Source organism: Anomaloglossus baeobatrachus, chromosome 3 (genome assembly GCF_048569485.1).
Source record: "Anomaloglossus baeobatrachus isolate aAnoBae1 chromosome 3, aAnoBae1.hap1, whole genome shotgun sequence".
Taxonomy (NCBI): domain Eukaryota; kingdom Metazoa; phylum Chordata; class Amphibia; order Anura; family Aromobatidae; genus Anomaloglossus; species Anomaloglossus baeobatrachus.
The window spans coordinates 161631233-161648627 of NC_134355.1; the positions used below are offsets into that span (position 1 = coordinate 161631233).

The 17395-nt window shown below is 45.9% G+C and overlaps 1 protein-coding gene across 1 annotated transcript in view; it reads left to right on the top strand.

Annotated features, from left to right (window-relative positions):
• The window catches only part of CCDC170 (coiled-coil domain containing 170), a 199444-nt gene that overhangs the window by 89133 nt on the left and 92916 nt on the right, over window positions 1-17395 (top strand). The window contains exons 9-10 of the mRNA XM_075338162.1: window positions 1296-1496; window positions 3788-3961. Coding sequence (XP_075194277.1) covers window positions 1296-1496; window positions 3788-3961 — 375 coding nt within the window. The remainder of the gene's footprint in view (window positions 1-1295; window positions 1497-3787; window positions 3962-17395) is intronic.

The following is a 17395-nucleotide window of genomic DNA, read 5'->3' on the forward strand; positions in this document are numbered from 1 at the left end:
CTTTTGGAACCTTGGCCATATCTGTGCCTTGCCAAAATTCTGTCTCTGAGCTCCTTGGGCAGTTTCTTTGACCTCATGATTCTCATTTGGTCTGACATGCACTGTGAGTGTGAGGTCTTATATAGACAGGTGTGTGCCTTTCCTATTCAAGTCATCAGTTTAATTAAACACAGCTGGACTCCAATGAAGGAGTAGAACCATCTCAAGGAGGATCACAAGGAAATGGACAGCATGAGACTTAAATATAAGTGTCTGAGCCCAGCCAGTGCCCTGACCTAAACCCAATTGAGCATTTCTGGAGAGACCTGAAAATGACTGTCCAACAACATTCACCATCTAACCTGACGGATCTGGAGAGGATCCGCAAGGAAGAATGGTTGCTGACGTCCTATCATAGCCGCCTCCGTCATTTAAAAGATGGTGGAACCCAGCCTCACATGCTGAATATAACTCTAGCTCTGCTCAAGCATTATCATTTTTTGTGCATGGTGACCCAGTTGTTGGTGAACGGTTGTATGGTATTTGGTGTGCAGTGGAAATATCCTCATTGTTTGCTTATTTCCTCCCTATACTCTATTTCTACCTGAGCTTGTATTGTCATTTGCCCTGTGTGTGCTTGCAGTAAGTTTGAGCTTCGGTTTTCCCCTGTCTGTCGGTATTTGTGGGATTCTTTACTCCTGTCTCAGTCCTCTCCGGGGGTGGGGGAGAGGGGTGTTAGACCTGGGCTACTCAGGAGTTAGCACCACGCTGGCAGTCCAGACTTGGCTACCATCAAGCCTACCTCTGTGATAAGAGACAGCTTAGGGCCCCTAGTCTAAGGGCCAGTCTAGGTATCCTTACCCCTGGTTACCATGTTGTGCCCGTGACAATCCATTAATCTAATTATTAAGATAGGAACATAGATTTGACCTTTTATAATTTTTTAATTGTTGATGTAAAAGATGGATGACTGAAATGGACATTAAAGATGGCATACTGTTGACAACATGGATGAAAAGTTTATTTTTTTCTCTGGATGAAAAACTCTGATTGTGACCTAGGTAGAAGTCATAGGATTTTATCGCAACTGAAGTTTCCACCAGACAAATAGCAGTGTTTCAGCGACCGTATGTCTTTGCCTACATATTTGAATCCGAATTGCTGTCTGAATTACTGGACAAGCTCATGTGCTTGTTCCCCCATATTATAGTACATATGATGGATGCTCCAGGTGTTTGGCTATTTTAAAGGCTTTGATTATGGATAATTTTGTTACTTGGTATGAATGTTGACTTTTTTTCTTATGTGTTTTGTAGATGGTTACTCAGCTGGAAAATAAAGTATGTAAAATGAACGAGCAGCTACAGAACCAGTCAGATCTCCACCAGGATGCATTACATAGAGCCAGGAAAGCTGAGCAGCAGCTACAAGACCTGTTGGCTCGGCTAAAAGTAACTGAAGGAGAACTAGTTTCTGGTGACGTTGTGAGGGACAATCTAAGTTATGAGAAACAAAAGGTAATATAGGACTAAATTGTACACAATAATATAAGAAAATGAACCTTCATATGTTTCCTGCAAATTACAGGCTACTTGATAGAAGATAATTTTTGTATTCATCATATTACTGTTCTAGCTGTTCTCAACATTTTTTCATCCATGGAAACCCTAGGAAGATACAGACCCCACTGAGCTCTCTGTAGGTATAGGATCAGGTATAATCTCTGTCCAATACTTTATTAATGATACATATGCACTTATAATCAATAGACAAGACTGCATTGGAGGAGTTTATTTTTTTTAATATTATTGTTTTTACATTTTTGAGTTTTTTTCTTTAGTCCTCCTGTAATTTTTGCAATTTTGTTTCTAACCTTTCTTTTTGCGAAACCTTGCCTTTACTGTCTATGTTGCCCCTATACCTGTCTCAGGGTTTTCTCCCTGCAGAATATCATTGGCGGTTTTTGATTGGCCAGTATAATGTTTTTATTCTATGGGTAGCAGATGAAGACAAGTCTTTTTTTTAAAGAAGCATATTTATCTTTTTTCCAGCTAGAAATTTTCAGAGCGAGCTCATGCTCTATAGCTTACATTCTGCTTGTACTGTGCCTTGAATAGGTATTCATATCCTCCAAACTTTTCCAATTTTTTCATGGTTTCCACAGTTTTCTAAATATAAACCTGAAAATTGTGACGTGCATTTGTATTCAGCCCCCTTAGTTAATACTTTGTAGGACCACCTTTTGCAAAAAATCTCTACCAGGTTTGCACATTTAGAGAGTGAAATTGACACCCATACATCACCACAAAATAGCTCCAGCTCAGTGAGAATAGATGGAGAACGTCTGAGAACAATAATTTTTAAGTTTTGCCACAGATTCTTAATGGGATTCAGGTCTGGATTGTGACTGGGCCATTGAAAACACATGAATAGGCTTTGATCTAAACCATCCATTGTAGCTCTGGCAGTATGTTTAGGGTCGTTGTCCTGCTGGAAGATGACACTGTGCCCCGGTTTTGAGACTTTTACAGTCTCTATCAGGCTTTCTTCCATGATTGCCCTTTATTTAGCTCCATCCATCTTCCCATCAACTCTGACCAGCTTGCGTGTCTCTATTGAAGAAAAGTATCCCCACAGCATGGTTACCTTGTTGGTGATTCAAGGTGATGTGGAGTGTTAGTTTAATTTATCCCAAAACATTCTACTTTGGTCTCATCTGACCAGAGCACATTCTTCCACATTCTAGCTCTGATCACATGAGACCAAAGTAAAATTTATGGGCTGGATGCAAAATGCTGGAAAACTAACACTGCACAACACCCTGAAAACACCATCACCACTGTAAAACATGGTGGTAGCAGCATCATGATGTGGGGAAGCTTTTCTTCTGTAGGGACACGAAAGCTGGTCAGAGTTGATGGACAGATGGATGGAGGAAAACCTTTAAGAGGCTGCAATAGACTTGAGACTGGGGCCTAGACTCACCTTCCAACAGAACAACGACCTTAAATATACTGCCAAAGCTACAATGGATGATTTAAATTAAAGCATATTCATGTGTGTGAATGGCCCAGTCAAAGTCCAGACCTACATCCCATTGAGAACCAGTGCGAAGACTACAAAATTGCTATTCACAGACACTGTACATCATCTACATCAAATTTCACTGAGCTAGAGTTCTTTTGCAAAGAAGAATGGGCAAGAATGTCAGCCTCTAGATATACAAAGCAAGTAGAGACATCCCCCAAAAGAGTTTCAGCTGTAATTACAGTGAAAGGTGGTCCTACAAAATAATGACTCCGGGGGGTTGAATACAAATGTATAGTATGTCAGAATTTTAAGATTTCTTTTTAAAAAATTTAAGAAAACAATGTATCATTTTCTTTACATTTCACAAATACTTGCTACTTTTGTGTTAGTGTATCACATAAAATTCCATTAAAATGTAGAAAATTTCACCAGGTATCAACACTTTCCAATGCACTATATGTGGCACAGAAGTTGCTGTGACTTTGTGTACTTACAACTTTTTAATCAGGAAATTTTAGGAGGCTCTAAATGATTGAGCTACATTAAAATGTTAGTTATGGAAATGTTGCGTGTCACATTTTGTATCAGATGGTGGAACCATTAATGGATTAAGAAGTAACATTTCTCCTCTAATATTTAATCTCATGCTGACAATTTCTATTATCATGTACAATTTAATCAGTGATGAATAATATACTGGCTTTAGATATTCACAAAATAAGTTATCATTGGCACATTTCTACATCTTTGAGTTGTCTTCCTATGATACCTCCCGCAGTACATGAAGTTCTTGGAACAGCTGTCTGAAAAGATGAAGCTGGAAAGAATAACTGCTGATGTAGGCTTTGACATGCGTCTAGATGCCATCCTTGCCCGGGCAGATCAGTTGGTCAAATTAGAATCAGATGCTGTCATTGGAAACAGGACACTTGCTCAAAGTTTGCAAAGAAAGGTAAAGAAAATGAGAATATGTGATTATAGTTTTGAGCTGAACTCCAGCATAGCTTGGGTTACATTATGTGAATGACAAGTAGATTATGTTAATTACATTACATATAATGAATATTCATATAGTTTTTTTTCTGAAAATACAGCTATGGTCAAAATTGTTAGGCAGTTAAACTGAGAAGAAGTGATGCTTGGATGCTGTCTTAAGAGCTTGTCCATCACTTTAACATTGATGGCCTATCCTTAGGGGCACTTTGCACACTACGACATCGCAGGTGCGATGTCGGTGGGGTCAAATTGAAAGTGACGCACTTCCGGTGTCGCTCTCGACATCGTAGTGTGTAAAGCCTAGATGATACGATTAATGAGCGCAAAAGCGTCGTAATCGTATCATCGGTGTAGCATCGGCGAAAACCATAATTACCTTGCTGCGATGGTCCGATGTTGTTCCTCGTTCCTGCAGCAGCACACATCGCTGTGTGTGAAGTCGCAGGAGCGAGGTACATCTCCTACCTGCGTCCCGGCCGGCAATGCTTACATCTTGCTCATCTCCGCCCCTCCACTGCTATTGGCCGCCTGACGTGTGATGTCGCTATGACGCCGCACGACCCACCCCCTTAATAAGGAGGCGGGTCGCCGGCCCGACCGACGTCGCAGGACAGGTGAATGCATTTGAAGCCGGCGTAGCGATAATGTTCGCCACGCCAGCTATCACCATGATATCGCAGCTGCGATGGGGGTGGGGACTATCGCGCTCGGCATCGCAGCATCGGTGTTACGGGGGCTGTCTGATAATAAACCTAAAGGAATGTCAGACAGTCAGGGTCCACCGTGCAAAGACTCTGCTGCAGACTATGGCAGAGGATAAGGGGTATATAAGTGTACCACTGTAAAAAATAATAGCACAAGTGCAGAGTGCAATACCTCTGTTAAACTCACAGAGGAATATAATTAGAAAATAGAGCAATTCCTCCCTTACTTGTAGGGCGTGTGGAATGGTCTCTGTTAAAGATCACAGAGACAAAAGTAGTGAGTGTGAAATGGCACCTACCTAGGTCTGTTCCTCTAGTGGTGCCAGGAGACGGACAGCAGCGTAAGCCGCACAAAGTTACTACCTGCGTTCGCTCCACTAGTGTGCGAGGACACGAACCACTAGATATGGCACCTGCCTAGGTCCACTCTTCTAGTGGTGCAAAAGAGACGAACAGCAGCGTAAGCCGCACAAAGCTCCTACCTGCGTTCGCTCCACTAGTGTGTGAGGACACGAACCACTAGATATGGCACCTGCCTAGGTCTGCTCTTCTAGTGGTGCAAAAGAGACGGACAGCAGCATAAGCCGCACAAAGCTCCTACCTCTGTTCGCTCCCCTAGTGTGCGAGGATACGAACAACTGCCAGACGCAGTATAAGGAACGTTACCCTAGCGGCAACGTCCACCTACGAGTAGAATCACAAGGCCCAGCCGGACCATGTGCCTCAGGCACCTGCCTATGTCCGCTCCACTAAGAGGTAAGGATACGGACTGCAGCCGAAGCTGTAAGGTATAAGAACGCTACCCTGCTGGTAGCGCTCACCTAACATAGAGAGAGAGATACCTAGAGGGACGTGCACAGGGCGTCCACCCTCATGCATGAACCAAGAGGACTGAGCACCGGGCGGCGTGCATCAGGGTCTTATATAGACTCTGTGCCTCATCCAAGATGGAGGACACCAGAGCCAATCCGCTGCCAGAATGACAGCAATGACGTCACGCTGGCCTATCACCGAGCAAAGCGTCACAAGCACATGACCAGCGACCAATCGGCATAGAAGGTGTCAGAGACATGTGACCATGTGTCACAAGCACATGACCAGTGGCCAATCAGCTTAGAAGGTGTCAGAGACATGTGACCTCGTGTCAGCGATGATGTCACCCGCACATGTGCAATGGCTCCAAGATAGGACTTAGTCTCCAGCGCTTGCACATGTGCAGTAGCAAGAAATCCGGACATAGTCTCCAGAGCCACAGCAACCATAACAATCGGCTTGCGATGTCGCAACGTGCAAAGTACCCCTTAGGATAAGTCATCAATGTCTGATTGTCCGAGGTCCGACACCCGGCACCCCCGCTGACCATTTGTTCTTGGAGCCAGTGGCGGCAATCGGCAGTTGGAAATGCTCAGTTCCTAAGCGGCCCCGAGTCCTGATAGTGGCCATAGCCGGGTGGTACTGCACATCCGCCTCCTATTGATTTGAATGGGAGGAGGATGTGCAGTATCCGGCTTCGGCTGGTATCAGAAGACGAGACAGCTCCAGAACTGAGCATTTCCTGCTCCTCAGTGGGGGTGCTGGGTGTTGGACTCCAGCCGTTTAGACATTGATGGCTTATCCTAAGGATAGTCCATCAATGTTAAACTGGTGGACAACCTCTTTAACTCTTTAATGCGCCTTATAGCATATGCATGATCAAGATAAAGGATAACAATTGGGATCACCAATCGTTGGCAACAATGGGAATCCTACTATTGCTTTTTTTTTTAGCCATCTGTGAATTTCTTGCAGTTATTTGCTGGTAGTCTCTTCCATTCTCTCACTGTTTGAATGTTTGCAGAATTCCCTTTTCCAAAATCAGATTTCAGCTCTCTCTAAAGTTTTTTTTTTTTTTACATTAAAACTAATTGTTTGTCATTTTAAGACAGTCCATTTTTTTCCTTCTTAAAGTGAACCTGTCAGCAGCATATTACTAAGTACAGGCAGGACTATATAAGCGCTGTTACACTGATTGATGAAATGATACCTGAAGTGAAGCTAATTTGTGTTTGAAGTTTTCTTATCTTCATAGATTCGTTCATCGTGGCGGGCCTGTTGGGAGGGACTGTGGGTAAGGTCTTCAGCTCTTTTCCGGTCCTCAGCTGCCTCTGGGTGTTGTTTCTTCATCCTTATTTCAATTTTGCACTGGCATCATCCTAGTCACTGGTGGCGCTTGTGCAGATCAATCTCATGGTGGGCTTCAGGAAAATGGTGCTGACGCATGCTCAGATTGATCTCATGGTGGGCTTCAGTAAAATGGTATTGCCGACACCATTTTACTGAAGTCCACCATGAGATCGATCTGCGCAAGCGCCGCCGGCAGCTACAACGTTGCCATCATAAAACTTCAATAAGGATGAAGAAACGACACCCAGTGGCAGCGGAGGGGCCGGAAAAGAGCTTAAGACCCTACCCACAGTCCCTCCCCACAGGCCTGCCTCGATACACAGAGACATGAAGATAAAAAAAACCCTCCAAACACAGATTCAACAAAATCTACAAAGCGGATTTCTTCACTTCAGGTATCATTCTAATCAGAAGGACAGCACCAATAGTAAAATGCTGCATACAGATTCTCTTTAACCATTTTTATCTACTTTGGGTCATTATTCTGCTGCATAACCCCTTTTGTTTGACTCAAACCTAGTTTTTTTACACTTGGCAAAACATTTTACACTAAAATGTTCTGATCTTCTCTTTAATTGTTCCTGAACAGGCAGTCACTGTCTTATAAACATCAGACTTACAGTGGGGTTTTCCCACCTACAAAGAATGGAGAGGTCTGTAATTTTTATCGTAGATACAATTAAATTGTGACAGAATAAAAAACAAAATCCAGAAAATCACATTGTATGATTTTTAAATAATTAATTAGCATTTTATTGCATGAAATAAGTATTTGATACAATAGAAAAACAGAACTTAATATTTGGTACAGAAACCTTTGTTTGCAATTACAGAGGTCAGATGTTTCACGCAGTTCTTGACCAAGTTTGCACACACTGCAGTAAGGATTTTGGCCCACTCCTCCATACAAATCTTCTCCAGATCTTTCAGGTTTCAGGCTGTCTCTGGGCTACATTGAGTTTCAGCTCCCTCCAAAGATTTTCTATTGTGTTCAGGTCTGGAGACTGGCTAAGCTACTCCAGGACCTTGAAATGCTTCCTACAGAATCATTCCTTAGTTGCCCTTGCTGTATGTTTCTGGTCACTGTCATGCTGGAAGACCAGGACATGACCCATCTTCAATGCTCTTACTGACGGAAGGAGGCTGTTAGCAGAAATTTTGCTATACATGACTCCATCAATCCTCCCTTCAATACATTGCAGTCGTCCTTTTTCCCTTTTCAGAAAAGCATCCCCAAAGTATGCTGCTTCCACCCCCATGCTTCACAGCTGGGATCATGTACCAGAGGTTGTACTCATCCTTCTTCTTCCTCCAAACATTGTAAATAAAGTTGATACCAAAAAGTTTTATTTTGGTCTCATCTGACCTCATGACCTTCTCCCATGCCTCATCTGGATCATCCAGATGGTCATTGGCAAAATTCAAATGGACCTGGACATGTGCTCGCGTGAGCAGAGCGACCTTGCGTTCCCTGCAGGAGTTTATTCCATGATGGCATAGTGTGTTACTAATGGTAATCTTTGAGACTGTGGTCCCAGCTCTATTCAGGCCATTTAACAGGTCCTCCCTTGTAGTTCTAGGGAGATTCCTGTCCTTTCTCAGAATAATCATTACTCCAAGAGGCGAGATATTGCATGGAGCCCCAGACTGAGTAAGATTGACAGTCATCTTGTGTTTCTACCATCTGCTACTAATTGCGCCAATGATTTTTACCTTCTCACCAAGCTGCTTGCCTTTTGCAATTTTGTCCCTGGTATCCTTACACAGCTCTTTGGTCTTGGCCATGGTGCAGAGGTTAGAGTGTGATTGATTGTGTAGATAGATTTCTTTTATACATGTAATGGGTTCAAACAGGTGCAATTAATACATGTAATGAGTGCAGAGTAGGAGGACTTCTTAAAAAAAAAAAAAACATGTCTGTGAGAGCCAGAATTCTTGCTGGTTGGTAGGTGATCAAACACTTATTTAATGCAATAAAATGCAAATTAATTATTTCAAAATCATACAATGGAATTTTCTGATTTTGTGTGAGATTCTGTCTGTCAGAGTTGAAGTTTACCTACGATAAAAATTACAGACCTCTCCATTCTTTGTAGGTGGTAAAACTTGCAACATTGGCAGTGTATCAAATACTTATTTTCTCCACAATACGTACTACCTCTAGTTACGTATGTCAGATGTAAAAAAAAACAAAAAAAAAAACGAACAAAAAACATACTGCACTGCTGACTTTTCAGATCACCATCCAGTCCTCTTCTTTACATCATCGTGTGCCACATCTCCGTTCTCTTCACTATAAGCTAGGCTCACTGTGCATCATTGCAACCTTAGGCCCCTTTCACACGTCAGTGATTCTGGGACGTTTGTGCTTTTTTTTAAACGTACCAGAATCACTGACATATGCAGACCCATTATAATGAATGGGTCTGCTCACACATCAGTGATTTGTCACTGCACGTGTCTCCGTGCAGCGTACCCGCGTGTGCGTGATTGCTGCACGGAGACATGTCCATTTTTTTCTGGCATCACTGATGTTCCACGGACCACGCAGTGGTGTGGTCCGTGAAACACGTGCCAGAAAAAAACGTGCTTTAAAATAAAAAACATTTTAACTCACCCGGCGTCCAGCGATGTCCTCTGCAGCCCGTTCTCCCTGCTCCTTCTGTGCCGGCTGAATACTGTCGCGCATATTCATTATGCGCGACACAGCCGACCCGGAAGCAGCTCCTGCAGGGGTCACCGCCGGCCGGATGCTGCGTCGCGGGAGCGATCAGCACCATGGACAGCGGGAGCGGGCGCAGGTGAGTGAATCTCTAAGTGCAATCACGGGCCACGGAGAACGGAGCCCGGATTGCACTTAGACAACCCACGTGTGCCGTGATTTTCGGCACACGCAGGGACATGTGCGTGTTTTACACGCCAGTGAAAAACGTCTGTGTTTTTCACTGACGTGTGAAACGGGCCTTATAATGAGCAGTAAGCTCTAGCATGGCCATAGCTGTAAGTCCTGGCCTATACTTAAGAGGTTGGAGATGTGGTGTGTCTGACAGCGAGATGAAGAGGAAAGGATGGCGAGGTGAGTATAGGTTAAATAAAACCAACTAATACTGACCTATCTGGCCCCCTTCTTTCTGCTGTCGCTCTCTGTATCTCCAAGACATCCAGTCACATCCAAACCCATAGGTCACTGAGCAGTAACATTGCACAAACTACAAGGCCTGGACGCAGCCATAAATCCTGGCTTGTAGTGAAAAGGCCTGAGATGCGGCACACCTGATGACGGAAAGAAGAGGACCAAATGGTAAACTGCTGGCTAGCTGGAAAAGTGAGCATTGGTTAAAAAAAGTACTACCTCTACAGCAGCCCCACTATTCACCTTCCAGTCCTCTGCTTTCTGCTGTCACCAGGTATGACTTAAAGGCATTTCCAAGACTTCTCGCTGCATTCAGGCTCCCTAGTGTTCGAGTTCGGTTCTATTCGTCGAAGGGCGGCTCAGTTCGACGAACGTTTGACGAACACCTTCGAACCCCATTGAAAACAATGGTAGGCAAACACAAACACATAAAAACACATTATACATGTACACATACAGTTAATAAACATTGCCATTACACTTACAGGCAGGGCTGGCACTAGGAATTTCAGTGCCCCATACTAGCAAAAGTTCGGGGCCCCCTTGAGGCTCCGCCCCAACTCCGCCTCCGCCCCAACTCCGCCTCCGCCCCAGCTCCGTGAATCTTCCACAGTCCCACCGCCACGCTTGGAAAAACTTCACTTCTGCACTACAACCTCACCAATCACACATTAACCCTTTACTTTGAACACCGTATCACACACGCAGCCATCAGATTTTGTTTTGGCCAAAAGATTTTTTTAAGCCTGCCACCCCAACAAGATAGACTCTTTTGGCAGGGTCCTACTCTAACTTTTTTTTTAAAAAAATCTAACTTCTTTGGTATATATTTATTTTTGATATATCTATTTTTTTTCTTTAAGTGAATGTGTCACATACAAGTTTTTAAACTAATTGAAACCAAATTGTGATAATGCTGACTTGTGGATTTAGACCTAACAACCCCTTCAAAGGGAATCTGTCACCAGGTTTTTAACACCTAATCTGAGCACAGCATAACATAGGGGAAGAGATCCTGATTCCAGCGATTGTCACTTATTGGGATGCTTAGTATAGTTTTGATAACATCACTGGTTAATCAGCAGGAGATTATCATTACAGAGCTACTTGTCATACTGCAGGTAGTCCAGCATATTCATGAGGTCTGTATAATTTCTAGATCTGCAGCAGAGAAAACATTGATTTTATCACAATTAAAGCAAACAGCCTAGTAAGTGACACATCGCTGGAATCAGGGTATCTGTCTCTACATTATGCTGCTCTCAGATGGGGGAGCAAAAACCTGCTGCCAGATTCACTTTAAGGCTCTTTCAGCAGATACTGTAGATAGGATCATAGATAGATGGCTAGATAGATAGATAGATGGATATGTGGCGCCCCTGTGGCTTCAGTCACCACAGGGTACTGCACCTCACTTAAGGTGCAGTACTCATCTTGGATCCAGAGGAGGTCGGTACCAGTTCTACAACACAAACTCATACACACAACTAGGTTGCCCTCCCCATTGGGGACCGGGCTAGGGTCGGGTCTTAAGGTAGTCACCAAACATGGGGGGCAGCCATCCACTAGTGACAGGGAACCGGGGGAGGAGCAGCCACCAGGGAGAGTTAGGAGCTTACACAACAGTTAGAGTGTTCTCCAGCAGGAGAGAACAGGAGCGGGACCGGTGCGGTTCAGGGTGCAGAGCATTAGCGTGGAACAGACTTCACATTGTATCACCAGAATCGGCAGGACAGGGGGATGCATGTCCCTCTGACCACCACGAGATCCCGGAGCACAGTGCCACATAGGGTCCGGAGTCGTGATTACAGTCAAGCCCCACAGCGGCCCCGTGTCACCTACACACGGGACAGGAGCTAACACTACACGAACCGGGATCCCCAAGCACCTTCAGGCCACGGGGATCCATCTTTAAAGGCGCAACAAGGAAGGGCCCATCGACCACCATACCGGTTCTAACCTCCAATAGATCCAGGATCGGCTGGGGCCCATCACGGCTGGAACCACAGCAGCTGATTCAGCCTTTTGATCGCCGTCGCCCCACGCTTCGGCGCCAACGGCCACTACTCTTCTCATCATCCTCCTCGGGGCCTTGCTCCCCCTGTGGGGAGCAGAACCATCCTTGCTGCAACACAATCCACCCCGGAGGACAGCGACAGCAGCGGCGGCTAATCCCTGGCCATGTACCACAGGTGGCGTCACAAGACTATCATCCTGATCATTCCTCCACCATCATCCAAATCCCCTTTTACTGTACACCTTGGGGCCACGAAGCCGGTCAGGTCCACCTGTGACATCCCTGACCCGACATCACCGGCCCGGCGCCGAGTAACATTTAACCCCTGCACCGTGGGTGCTACAGATAGGATATAAATAGACAGATAGAATCATAGATAGTTAGAGGAATAGAGAGATAGAGAGACGAATAGATAGATAGATAGTGGGGGGATCACAGCAGGTGGGGGGATCACATCAGGTGGGGGGATCACAGCACGTGGGGGGTCTCACAGCAGGTGGGGGGGTCTCACAGCAGGTGGGGGGGTCTCACAGCAGGTGGAGGGTCTCACAGCAGGTGGGGGGTCTCACAGCAGGTGGGGGGATCACAGCAGGTGGAGGAAGGTGAGAGGTGGGAGACGGGGCAGGAGATGAGGGAGGAGGACAGCGGCTGATAGGGGAGAGTGGTGGCAGATAGAGGGGAGGCAGCAGATGGGTTCAGTGGCGGTGGATGGGGGCAGTGACTTCTGCAGCCGGCGGCTGAGGGGCGGCGGCTGAAAGGAGACAGTGTCTATAACTTACTGATCACTCCCATCGGCTTCCACGGACGCTGGAGTGAAGGTGAGGGGAGCGGTCTCCGGCCCCAGATCCACAGTGATTGGCCAGATCGGTCACAAGGTCGATCTCTCCAATCAAAGCTGGGGGCGGGTGAAACTGAGGTCACCCAGCTCCAGCCAATGATCGGTGCTACAGCTGCACTGATGATGGCTGGATTTCAATGTTTTAGACATTTTCAATGGTTGAAATATTACAGTGGCTGTGATTGGCTGAGCGGCGTTCGTCAGCCAATCACAGCCTCCTTAGGTCCGGGGAGGAGACACCACCCCTCCTGAGGTCAGGCAGAGGTCCCCTCCTCCCTGAATCTAAGATATTTGCAGCGATCGCAGCCACCGGGGCCACGATCTCGCCATGATGTACTGGGTACGTCATGGGTCCTTAAGTACAAGGGAGCCGTGACGTATCCAGTACATCTTAGGTCGCTAAGGGGTTAACACGTTTTCAGGCTCTAGGGGCCGGCTCCTGTTTGGGGCCCCTGTAGGTACTGCACCGCGATAAGTCTGCCAGTGCAACGTCCCTGCCCCCTGCCCATGGGGCCCGGTGAGCAGAGGAATGAAAGGGGAGGAGCCTGGGCTGTCAGCCGGGCCCCCCTCTTTTCACCGGGCCCCATACAGGAGTCACACTAGTAATGCCCTGATGGCGGCCCTGCTTACAGGTTCCCGCGATGTGTCCTGCACTCTGTCTTCCGCCGCTTTTCCATCCAATCATCGCTGCGCCCTCCCGGTAATGAGCACTGATGATAGGACCTTCCGTGGCCTCGTCATAGCATGTGACCAGTCACGTGTCTATTATCTCATTGGCTACAGACTGGTCACATGGCTAGACATCATGCTAGGTCCTGTCAGTGCATCTCTCTGGTACGCGGTGCTCGTTTGAGCATCTCCGTGTACCGGCGAGATGCTCTGGCACATGGTCGACTCCCCGTCCATGCATGTCGGCTCTCTTTACAGAGTCAGCCCACATGCAAGGACTGGATGCCACAGACAGTGAATAACGGAGATCACCATTGCTATAGTAACCCACCTGTTAGGTTGCTATTGCTACTGTGGCAGCGGTGACGTCACCGCTTACAGCCCGCAGCGTCTGCTCACTCACTGAGTGATTAGACTGCACGGGAGCAGCAGAGTCTTCCTCCCATGCAGTTCTGTCTGATGTAGCAGAGCTGCATGGGTTGACGGAGAAAGAAGAAGACCAGGATCGTGGAGGGCTGAGAGGGAGTAATAAACATGGAGTCTCTAAGTGTGTATGTGTATTTATTTCTATTAAAGTATTTTTTCTCTGTGGGGTGTCTTTTTTTTTAACCCTTTATTGGAGATTCTTAATGGCCGGGTCAAACTTGCCTGCCATTAAGAATCTCTAGCTTAATACTAGCTAGTAAAACAAAGCTAGTGTTAACCCATTATTACCCAGCGAGCCACCCGTCACCAGGGCAGCTGGAAGAGTTGGACACAGTGCCAGATGATGGCGCTTCTATGAAAGCGCCATTTTCTGGGGCGCCTGCGGACTGCAATTTGCAGCAGGGGTGCCCAAAAAGCTTGGGCACCCTGCGCTGAGATTCCAATCCCCAGCTGCCTAGTTTTACCTGGCTGGACACAAAAATTGGGCGACGCCCACGTCATTATTTTTTTTTTCATTATTATTATTTCATGAAATTCATGAAATAATTAAAAAAAGGGCTTCCCTATATTTTTGGTTCCCAGCCGGGTACAAATAGGCAGCTGGGAGTTGGGGGCAGCCCGTAGCTGCCTGCTGTACCCGGCTAGCATACAAAAACATGGCACTCATACATCTGGCACTGTATCCAACTCTTCCAGCTGCCCTGGTGATGGGTGGCTCGCTGGGTAATAATGGGGTTAGGGATAGCTGTATATTATCAACTGGCCCTAAGCCCGAAATTCATGGTGTCGCGCCAAATATTAGACATGGCCACCATGAATTTCTAGTACAGATAGAAAAACACACAACACACAGAAAAATATTTTTATTAGAAATAAAACACAACACAATTAGTGACTCCATCTTTATTGAAATAAAGAACTCCCCTCCACAGTAATCCTGGGTCAAGGGTCCCGCGCCGTCCAATCCGGATCCAATATCATCTGATCGGTTTGCTGGAAGGCAAAGCGTTCAGATGATGTGTCAGGTTCAAGGGCCTGAATTAAATGACACAGCAGCTGATTGTATAAACGGCTTTTATACAATCAGCTGATGCATCAGTGCAAAAAAAAACAAACAGCAAACTACACACTTCTGTGCAGACTCCTGTCCGACAGCAGCAGCTGATAGTTTAGCCGCCCGGGCGGTAAAAAGCCGGCCTCACCGCTCGACTTATAGTGTCAGCTGATTCCGTCAGGTGACCGCATCAGCTGATCATCGCCAGGTCTGAGAGAGAGAAAAGAGAGAGAAAAGAGAGACAAACTAGAGAAAGAAAAGAGAGAAAAGAGTAGAGAGAAAGGGAGAAAGAGAGAGAAAAGAGAAGAGAAAGTGAGAGATAGAGAGGAGAGAGAAGTGCGGAGAGAGAGAAGAGGAGAGAAAGAGAGAGAGATGAGAGAGAGGAGAGAGAAGAGAGAGAGAGGAGAGAGCGGAGAGAGAGGAGAGAGAGGAGAGAGCAATGCAGCCTCATTCCGTGAACTGCTCTGATTTTAGAGGTGTGTCCCACGGCTCACAGCTGATGTCCGGCTCCTCAACTCAGTGCATAATTAAATTAAATTATAATTATAAATAAATAATGATTATAATTTAAAACTAAAAATAAATTAAATTAAATTCTTTACCCGGACGGCCGGCGGGCCAGGACTCGAACTCGTGAACTAATTCTCCTTAGGTAGATTACAAAAATCCATGCAAACAAAGAAATGGGGTGGGTCATGCAAAATCACCACCTCACTTCAGAGCTACTCTTAGAGTACATCAAAACCAGGAGAACAGAGTAAATATGCTTCAAAAGGTATCAAAAATTTATTAACAAGTTATTGAACAAATAGTATCAAATATAAAACAGGCACAAGAGGAGACAATGATGTAAAAGGCAATAGCACCTGGGGGGCTGCACGGCTAAAAAGGAGAAATCAAATCTCTATCACTCAGGCCATATGTGTCCAACAGAGCAAGAAAAGAAGCCCCAGTGGGCTCATTTATCAAAGGCACAGCCAGATTTATTAAGTGATCACACAGACCTGAGTAGAGGATGGACAACAGGCACGCAGTGAATATACTGAAGGAGCACATGCATCGGGCAATCCCCAGTATATGAAGAAGCCCATACAGGTTCAATGTGCAGAGTGAGGCTGGGAAAAGCCAAATGCACGTGAACCAAATCCAACAGCACTGCTAACCTGTGATAGCCAAAAAATCGTGCAGCCGACCAGGGGTGACAGGAAGGGGTTTGAACCCCTAATACCAACTCCAACGTACGTTTCACGAATGGTGAGGTGTTCGCTTCGTCAGGGAGTGAGTACGTAGCACAGAAGGGCTACTATAAATAGCCCTAAACACAGCTGGGGCACCGCACTGATAAAAGGCGGCGCATGCGCACATCGCGCCATACAGACCCAGCACCTCCCACCGGCCGTCACGATCCGGCGCATGCGCGGGAGCGGGGACGCGTCTCCATAGCTCCCGCGCATGCGCCCCGATCGATCAGAGACAGCCGCGGAAAGCCGGGTCGGCAGCGAGAAATGCGCAAGCGCACTTCAGTGCGGCACGGAGCAGAGCGAACCAGGTACACAAACTGATATCAGATCATAGATCATAGATAAAGACCACAATTCATAAGATAATATGACAATACAGCTGCATAATCTGGTTCCAGGGGTCCGTATGTAAATGAAGAATAGAGATCTAACAAGATCACGGAGCACAAAGAACCAGATGCACAGGCTGATATACAGTCATGAATCATAGATAAAGACAACAAATCATAGTAACAATACAGCTGCATAATCCGGTTCCAGGGGTCCGTATATACATGGAAATTTGAGATGTGTCGAAAAAGATCATATTTGAAGACCCAGATGAGAAATCTGTGCTAAATAGCAGAAATAAAAATAGGGGAAAACACAAAACAAGAAAAAAGTTAAAACATGTTAAACAAACAAACACATTGGGCCACAAAATTAGTGAGCCACCGTATTAAATGTATAAAAACAATAAAAGACCCCTAAAAAAGAAGAAAAGAAGGGGAAGGGGGCAAACCCAAGGTGATATCAAAGGAAAGAGGCAAAGCTCAAAGCCTCGTTGAGACCAGATGGGGCGACTGTTCCAAGAGTCACCATCCATCTAGTCTCACGCTGGGCCAGCTTTCGCTTGATGTTGCCACCACGGATGCCGCTGTGAATGACTTCAATGCCGCGAACCAATAGGGATTTAGGATCACAACCATGGTGTGATTTAAAATGGCGCGGCAGCGTCTTCAAAGAGGCAAAATCATCCACTGTCCGAGCTGCCGCAATGTCTCGCACGTGTTCCCTTACGCGGATGCGGAGCTCACGGGATGTCAACCCAATATAAATAAGTGAGCACCCGCATACCGCGTAGTAAATCACATTGGATGTACCAC